At 44.5% G+C, this 9,101-nt stretch overlaps 1 protein-coding gene across 8 annotated transcripts in view; it reads right to left on the bottom strand.

Moving 5' to 3' along the window:
• Positions 1-9,101, bottom strand: part of col9a2 (procollagen, type IX, alpha 2) — an 86,991-nt gene that overhangs the window by 42,991 nt on the left and 34,899 nt on the right. The window contains exon 1 of one of the 8 annotated variants that reach the window (XM_029167154.3): positions 1,896-2,069. The exons of the other annotated variants lie outside the window; for them this stretch is intronic. Within the exon in view, the coding sequence (XP_029022987.1) occupies positions 1,896-2,018 (123 nt within the window). The 5' untranslated portion in view covers positions 2,019-2,069. Of the gene's footprint in view, positions 1-1,895; positions 2,070-9,101 lie in introns of those variants that run through there. 8 annotated transcript variants of the gene reach the window in all.

The raw sequence follows: 9,101 nt of genomic DNA, 5'->3' as shown, positions 1-9,101 counted from the left end.
TTATTGTGATGACTGACTGAAGGATTGACAGAATAGTGAACACCTCTTCTTTGTCCATTTCAACTACTACTATCAATTTCTGTCTCTTGCAAATCTAGCACAATTGCATAAGAGTAATGGACTGTACACTGAGCTCATCTTCCTTGTTTAAGTCGGTGTCATATAAAAACTAAAGAAAAATTTTTTGGAGCATTTGGAGCTTTCTATCAACTATACAGTACACAGTAAGCTGTGCCACTTACTTATGTAGTAAATGTTTGTGTAAACATATGGCGCATTTCAGATTCATCGCCAGTGAATTCAGCGCCAGCAGCTATGGGTGGACAGTCCAACACATTGGCAGTGATGACAGGCTCGAGGTGCATATTCTAAAAGCACACATGCCCTACGAACACACACCAACACACACATGCTGCGCTTGCAAGCAGTGACCCCATTGCTAAACAAGTTTATTACGACCTCCAAGGGCTGGACAGGCAATAGATCACAGCGGGGGGGAGGCCAGGGGTGAATCCATCAAAGCGACTTTAATAAAGACCACTTGATTTGCCCTGCTGGCTTAACAGATGAAATGGTTGTGTTCAGGACCAGTGAAGCAGACCAGAGTCTAGGCCGTGTTGCTCCACTACTGTTCTACTCCCCGTCGCTCTTTATGAGATGTGTTATTTGTGGGCATAGACACATGACAAGGAGATACCTTTAAAGCAGTGTTGCAATACTATAATAGGACTATGTCTAATAATTATTATAATAATATTATTACACATAGTCCTGCTCCAACAGTGGATCTGTCTGTCCTACCGCTGACCTTTTGGAACAAATCTAAATGTAACTATTTAACATTTTTATCAGTTATCATTATTATTATTATTATTAATGAGTGACGTGATTCCACTGCTGGGCCATCAGTCTAATGCCTAACGATACAGAATGTATTGAGGTGCTGTTGTTGGCTTGTTTGTCCTCCTCTGGACAGAGCAGTGTTTAGTCACTGCACTCAGCTAATCTAACCAGCTGCTAGGTGTAGCTTTGATGTTTCCAAGTAAGCTCATCTCCCAAAAGGCCAAATTGTTGCCTTAAGGTGGAATAAAAGTCATTACTCAGAACTTTAATAAGAAATTTACTTCACGATTACCCTACGGTGGTTTAAATCCTATAATATTATGCACTATTCACCGCGAGCTGTTAATATATTGCCTTTTTCACATTGTATAACCAAACTATTTCCAGCAAATATTTATATGTATAAAGTTCAACTAAACTAAAGGAGACAGAGAAAAATAGATTGTGTGTGGGTGGACGGGAGGGCTGGGCATGTGTGCTCCCTCATGCGTTGACCCGCTGTGTATATTAACCGACGTGAACGCAGTGTAACCCGCACATTTCTGCTCCGCTGGTGCTGTTAAAAAAAAAAAAATGCAAGCAGATTTATCATCTGACCCAGGTAGACATGTAGATGCAGGAGAGAAAAACGCGCAGGCTGGAGAAGAGAATGAGAGGAAGGAGAGAGAGAGGAGGCCGAGCCAAGCGCTCGTAAGTCCTTCTCCTCCAATCTGATTCATATGGGGTGTGATGACTGGCCAGGGTAAGGGCCAGGTACAGCGTTTTGGCAGGAGGAAGCAAAGAGGGAGGGCTGGGGACTGATTTGTAATTGTCGTCCTTGCCGTGCGGTTTACTGTGTCAGCATGCAGCCCATTTAACACTAGTCATCGAAAAAGCAATACCATCTGTATATCAGCCTGTCATGTACGATGCATCAGCTCCCGCTTGTGTAGTTTTTCTTTATGCAAAGAGAAAGCGGTTGTCATGTCGTGTTTGGACAGGTGAAGAAAGGACGGGAAAGTGCCACGTCCGGCCACATGGGGGCACTGGTGTCCCAACCAACCCCTTTGTACCTTTCTCTCCACTTTGTGGGCTGTCGAGATGTGAGATCTGGCTGCTGTTCCCTCTCGCAGCCTCTTCCTCCACCACAGGTCTGGATTATGTAACCGTGCATTCATTAACACATCTTTTGCCATGTGCTCCCTTCCCAGCAGATGGTTAACTGAAGGCTACAGAGGACATGAGGGAGGGGGGGGGGGGGGGGGGGGGGGGGGGGGAACTACCTCAGGAAAAAAAAAGAAAAAAAAATCACATTAGAATTCTATAAGGAAGAGCACTCTAACTCAAGCGGTGACTTTGAAAAGTCGGAAAACGTGTTCGATAAAAGGCGCTCGTTAGCGTTCTTCTCCCCTAAAACAGAAACAAAGCCCGTTTGTCATGAATGTGAAATGTAGTCATGAGGTCATAATCATAGCCGAGCGCCACAGTCCTCTTGTTTTGCCCCCGTCTGGCCTTTCTGTAGTAATTTCATCTCCTCGGCTATCGCTCCACCATCATTTCTCCATTCATCCCATTTCATGCAAACAGTTTGCCTCCCCAGACTGAGTGATGTGTAAATAGGACATAAGGCCATCAGACAGAGTTGAGAGGCTGTTGCTGTTCAGCAAAACAGTGGAATGGGTGCGATGTGAGATCTGACTTCCTTTGAATATGGCGTGATCATTACAGACGCGCTGGTTCCAGCATCTGACAAGCAGCCGTCACACTGGGCTGTTTATGCATCGCGGACTTTAGTGGGGGATAGTGGCACAAACAAAGCAGACCGGGAAAAGAAAACGACATTCTGACAGCAGAAGCAATTCTTGGGACAAAAAATGCCTCATAGACGGAAGATGCCAGAAGAGAGTGGCAAGATGTTTTCATGCTAGCTGACATGCCAGGAATTTAAAGTCACTGTGCAGCAGTGATGTGCAGAAGGGTGTCTCGGCACACTCGCAGGCACGGCACTGCAAGGCTCCGCTGTAGACTCCACTCCCATCAGATAGGAAGCACAAAACAAAGCTACAATGGCCATTCAAGCTGGAAACAAGAGCAATGCCACCTATTGTGTGGTACTGAGCTCAAGGATTGTTAGTGAGCAAGTTTGCCCCTTTATCACCACAATCGCTCTCCGTGCAGACGTGTCCAGCAGCATAATGTGCTATCAGACGCAGTGATGGCAGTGAAGATGATCATTCTGCCTCCTTGTAGAATTGCAGCATGGTCAGAGCCCACTTCTGGCCCTTCTTACTCAGTTCATGATAAAAATAAAAACTACAGTAGATATGGCAAATATAGAAATATGTCATTATTACAATGGTGAAATGTTGCTAAACGATGTGATTATGTGACCCAACTGGGGGGAAAGGCAGCTGTACACATTACACTTCACTGAAACACTTCCATTCCTGTCTGCTCACTTGACATAAAATCCAGTGCTCCCATAATCAGAGGGCCCATCTCCTTGACAATGTCCAAGACAAAGTTGGTCCTCGGAGAGTGAAGGAAAACAACCAGACGTAAATAATTTAAATATTGTTTAAGCTTCAGCCGCCAAAATAGTTATGATGAACAAATTCAGGTTTGTCTCATCACATTAAGCAAAAGGAAACGTTAAGCAGTTGTGTCAGGCAGCTCCAGTGACAGGTTGTTCATTAGCATCCCCACCATGTTATTATAGTTCTACATGTTTTACTTGGATATGATAATCGTTTCTAGTTTTCCTTCAGTACAAACTGCTCAAATGTGCTTTCTGAGACGGAGCCAAGCTCTCAAAACACAAGCGGACACGTGCCAAACGGGTCCGTGTCTGTCCGTCGCTTGTTCAGGTTTCTCTCCACCTGAGGCCAAACGCCAAAAGCTCTACAATTACAGCTCAAATTGGCTTGAATTGGCCGTCAGTACTGCCTTTGAGTTGCAGTCCAAAATACAAATCAACGTGATGCGCATTCACTCAGACACCCCCAGTCCCTCGCTAACACCTTTGAAGTTGAACTGTGAATACACCTGCAACAAGTAAACAAGTGCAGAGGTTTTGTTTATTTCTGTAAAACTTGAATTAACTGGGCAATATATACAGTATAAATAGGCTTTAGCTCAAGCTTTAGCAGCCATCCTCTGTGCAGGCGTCCCTACATGATGTCATTGAACCTGAAGGAAGGCTCGTGCAGCCCTCCACCGAACCACTCAGCGGTAAGAGAAACGGGCCCCATCAGGGGGGTTAAATAGCTTAGTTGTCCTATTATGGACCTTCCCTTCATGGTGGAGAGCCAGGAGCTGGCTTTGTCGACACCAGGGTGATTCATTGTGCTGTACCGTCATCATCGGCTCTACTTCTTTGCTGACCTCCACAATTTTCCTTACTTACCTGCCAACCCCTGCCACCCTCTCTGCTCACCTGTTGACCCCCAACATCCCCACATGCTGGCTGCCATAGTCTCAGCCACTCAGCGGCGCTTCCACAGGATCCTTCCGTCCAGTATTCCTGAACACGGTTGGCTTCTAATGTTCATTCTCTTGTAACCTCTGCAATTTTTCTTCTGCTGAACCTACTGTCTGCATCTCCAAGACTCTCCTTGCCCAGGATAATTTATTCTTCACCTGCGCCTGTCATCCAGCAGCCACAGACAGCCGACCCCCACTATGCCCCTCCACATTCATCACCTGTTTCCTGACAATAAACCTTTCACAGTGCAGCTGTGCTGCCCATCATTTCCCTGGGTTAAAACTATTACATCAAGTAGTATTTTATAAATAACAATTTTATAAAAATTCACATATGTACTCTACAGATGTACATGCTTACAGTGGAATCATGTTTGAGTGTTCAGTGTATAATTCTTTGTAAATAATTTCACCATTACTGTGCATGTTTCGAGAAAAATGCAGTTCAAGCAGGTTTAAATGTGTTGTTTTGTTGTTGGTTAAAGCAAACCATTAAAAACGACCCATACAAAACCATCCACAATGACCTGTCTAGCACAAACTAATGCCTCTAGCTTATAAATAGCTTACAGTATATCACTCCTCTGCTGCTATTGCCACTTAATTTGTGGAATAAATGGAGAAAGTTCACATACAGTATTTCAATAATACTTAATGATTATTAACTTCTGCATATGCATATGAGAGGCAAGACTTCAATATATATAGTTGGCTTCTCAGTGGCAGAGTGGTAGTGGAGTGTTGGGGAGCGAAAGGTCACAGGTTCAAACCCCCACCAGAGCACCAAGTGTCCTTGAGTAAGACACTTCGCACTAGCGCCCAGGCACAGGGCAGCCCACTGCTTCCCCAGGGGCTGGGTTAAATGCAGACGCCCAATTTCGTTGTAACTGTACATTTGCAAGTGATGATGACCAATAAAGGCTTTCTTCTTTCTTCTTATATATGATGTAAAGGTTCTGGAGCTGCCCCACAGCCAGTTAATGAAAGAGCAGAAAACCCATTGTGATCTGCTGAGTTCCAGGCCACATCCTGTATATAAATGTTTTGGAAACAAAATTTAAAGCAATGGCTGCATCAGAGTTAAAGTTGAGTTTTTAGAGAATACAACCTGTTGAGACAAACAAAGAGAAAGGATGGAGACGTACTGTAAGAGTGAATCATTTGTATCCCCCAAAGCACAAACTTACTTTAACATACAGTATATCTAACAGTATCCTCTTTCTTTTTTCTCTGTGAGAACACACACACGGACCACATAAAACAACACCACTACGCACCTGCAACTCTTCACAGCTTTTGTAGCGTCTCTGATGAATAATTGATCAAGGGAACCTTGTAACGGCTGGAGGAGGGAATGTGTGGCGCTTGCAGGGGCATCCGATTTCAGGCCAAACAGCGCCCCCCATGGTGCGGACGTCCCCAGCCACTAACGAAGGGGCACGGCACAAACAACAACGCAAGACAACATCTCTGCATGTCTGACATTACCTGAAGCTCTAGGACCTGCCAAGTCGTATGCATCCAAGCACGGACAGCAGGCCACAGTAGCATGTCACCCACTGAGAGCATAAATGTCTCGGGAGCCGAGATCTAAAATGTCATGTCCTCAGGGTTCAACTGCTTTCTTATAGCCAATTTTACTTGAGAAATCTGTCTGGGTTCAATGGCTCGGCTGCGCCACTGCTACTTGACAGCTCTATTTTCTGGCCCATGAAAAGGACATGTCAGGTTGTCTTGCACAGCCATTGTTTTGTCTACTTCTGTGTCCACAGATGCAGAAGTGATGTGCAAGGTGGATGACAGCAGTGAAAATTTGTATGATTTTTTTTTTTTTTTTTTTTAAACGTCTTGTTTACTCTGTCATCTACCACTCTCATCTGTGCCGCTTAGCAGATATGGCATTTAATGCGCTGTCTTCTTTCTTTTAAATATTTATAAATCCCTCAGTATGACTAAAAATCAAACTACTAGTGCTACAAAGGAAACCGTTTTGTAAGTAGTGGCTGGTACAGGCTAAGAGTTTGTTCATGCAGAGGTGCCGATTGTTGTCGATCTTCAGTACTTGAATATGTGAAGTCCCAGTGTGTATTTGGTTCTTTTGTCATACGCTGATTTTTTTCCCCCCTGCAGAAAGGTTTCTTCTGCATTCCTCTACCTTCCACATGCCCAGCCTCAGGGACGCAGAGAAACAGGAGAGGATGGAGAAAAAAAAGGAAAAAACACTGGAAAGCCAAATACCACGCACCATTGTTTAGGATTGTCTAGGAGCTGTTTACTCTGTCTGCAGGGTACATGCTGTGTTTGAGCAAGAGTGAGTGTGTGTCTTTGTTCAGGTGTGTGTGTGTGTGTGTGGGTGCTGGCGTTTGTGTTTGCTCAAGTACCAGAGACGTGTTTTACACAAGTAGAATCAAGAAATCCAGGATAAGTGAAACATCCTGGCTTGCCCCAGTCTGAGCAGCTCATCCGGGTTTAGGCCGTTGCACGTTCGCTAAACCAGGATAAGACGATCCAGCTCAGTCAAGCCAGGTGTAGATAACTGGGATAAGGCCCTTATCTGGTTTTCTGCAACGCCCATCAGGTGTATTATCACCACCTGAACAAAGGACAATAGTTGTTGGTGAGAAAGGGACAACAGAAGTAGGAAAAAAAGGAAAAGGGGAGAAAGGGTGAGGAGTTGGCGGAGAAGTGAATGAAAAATTCATGAGGCCGGAGGTCCCAAAAGCCCTTCTGTCTTTGCCAGGAGTCCTCAGCCTCAACCTGCTGGGCAGAGGCGGTGAGACTATTCCAAACAGATGCCCTACAGACACACACAGACACACACACACACACACACACACACACACACAGACACACACACACACACAGACACACACAGACACACACAGACACACACACACACACACACACACACACACACACACAGCCAGAGGATATGTTATCTAGGAATCAGGCGTAAGCTGGAAAGAGAATCAGTTGGTACAACAACAGTATCCCTTAACAACAGCAAGGTGTTTAGGACAGCATCCTAATAGCCCTTTGGATCCTCCTCTAGTCGAACATATTACCACCAGCAAATCGTTCTGTGAGTCAGAGTGTGACGCAATTTGTCATTTTACTGACGTAAAATGTTAATGTAATGTAAAACCTAAGGTGTACAGCGCATGCAGTTATCATACCCATCCTACTGAAACAGTGTAAAGAAGCAATTTGATGCAAATTAGGCTAAATGAGAAGCTCGCGTAGCAGCCAAAGTCTCAATGGTTCATGCTAAATACATCAGAAGATAGAGATCTATGTAATTATAAAGACAACATCTAGATGCAGACCCGTGACGTGACACAGCCTTGAGCTGACAGGAGAAAAAATAAAGACGGAAAAAAAAGGGGGAAAAGGGAGTGAGACGGAGCAGCTTCCACATCTTTACTCACTACTGCAGCGTTGCCATAGCCACCACTGCATCCTTAGGATGCAAGGGCAGAGACAGTCAGAGGAGGGTAGTGCAGAAAAGAAAGAGGAACTTTTACAGCTCTACCTCTCTCACTGTGTGAAAGTGGGTCAACAAGCTTGTGCAAACACACACACACACAGCACAATTGTTCAGCTCTTTTCTTCATTGTGATCTCATGATGGGATCAAGCCCTTGATGATGCGGGGTCTTGAAGAATTACAGCTTTTTTCCAGTGACATAAAATGTGCAGAGGAGCAAAGCTGTGTTTGACAACACCCGTAAGATCCATGTCAACACCCTCTGCAAGATAATATGTGAGGAATTGAATTCAATTTTACTGTTTGGTACTTACAGTACACACAGGACAGGTTCCCTCCTTGTCTTTAACTAACAACAGCCTTGATTATGACCTTGATGATGTGAAGTTCTTTTGCTGTCATCTATTATTTGTAGATTTGTTTTGTGTATGTGCATTTTGTCTTTGATGTAGGTAATGTAGATATATTTTTGTACATTTTCGCTCTGCATGCAGCACAAGGAAAAAGCCAAACGTTTTTCCAGGGAGACGGCAGGCTCTAAACGCCCCCCCCCCCAAAGTAGACCTGGAAGACCGACTTCTGACTGAGTGATAGGAAATAGCTTATCAAAACACCCACAGTCTTCTGTTGATGATGAGGCGGAAGAGATCTGCACAGCAGGTTAATGAGTTATAGTACTTTTAAACACATAATACTGTAGCAGAAACGCACGCACACACGGACTTCAGAGGCACCACTGTGAATGAACTTAAACACACATCTGCAGGTCCCCCCTTTGGCAAAGACGATCCAGAGTTAAAGCCTAATCAGCAGGGGACCACTGAGCAGCCCTGTTGGCCTGCCAGTCCCAAAGCGGACGTCCACTATTACAGTACATTACACACACACACACAGATACATCTGCATCTCCATAGGCTCCTACTCTGCATGCACATCAGGGAAATATTTATTATTGAGGCCCAGGGTTGGGTAAAAAACAAGATCTGAATTTAAGGTAGTTAGAAAAAAGATTTTTCTTCACCATTGAGATCATCACTGCTCTGACAAATAAGAATCATTATGGCACATCCTGTATAACTAATCATGTGTGCACAAACAAAACCCTCAAGATACTGTATTGGTAGGAGTCTTGAGAATAGACCCAGATGTAAAAAAAAAGTACTTTTTTATCCAACTTCTGGGCAGAGCAACTGTACTTTTGTGTCTCTGTGTGTGTACTGTACTGTACTGTACTGTATGTGTGTGCTCCTCAGCTCCCTGAAGGGGCAGCACTGACCTGAGTCATAGCCTCCAGAGGGCAAGTGTGATGA

This window comes from Betta splendens, chromosome 11, assembly GCF_900634795.4.
Source record: "Betta splendens chromosome 11, fBetSpl5.4, whole genome shotgun sequence".
Classification (NCBI taxonomy): domain Eukaryota; kingdom Metazoa; phylum Chordata; class Actinopteri; order Anabantiformes; family Osphronemidae; genus Betta; species Betta splendens.
This window is presented reverse-complemented; position numbering and strand designations above follow the sequence as displayed.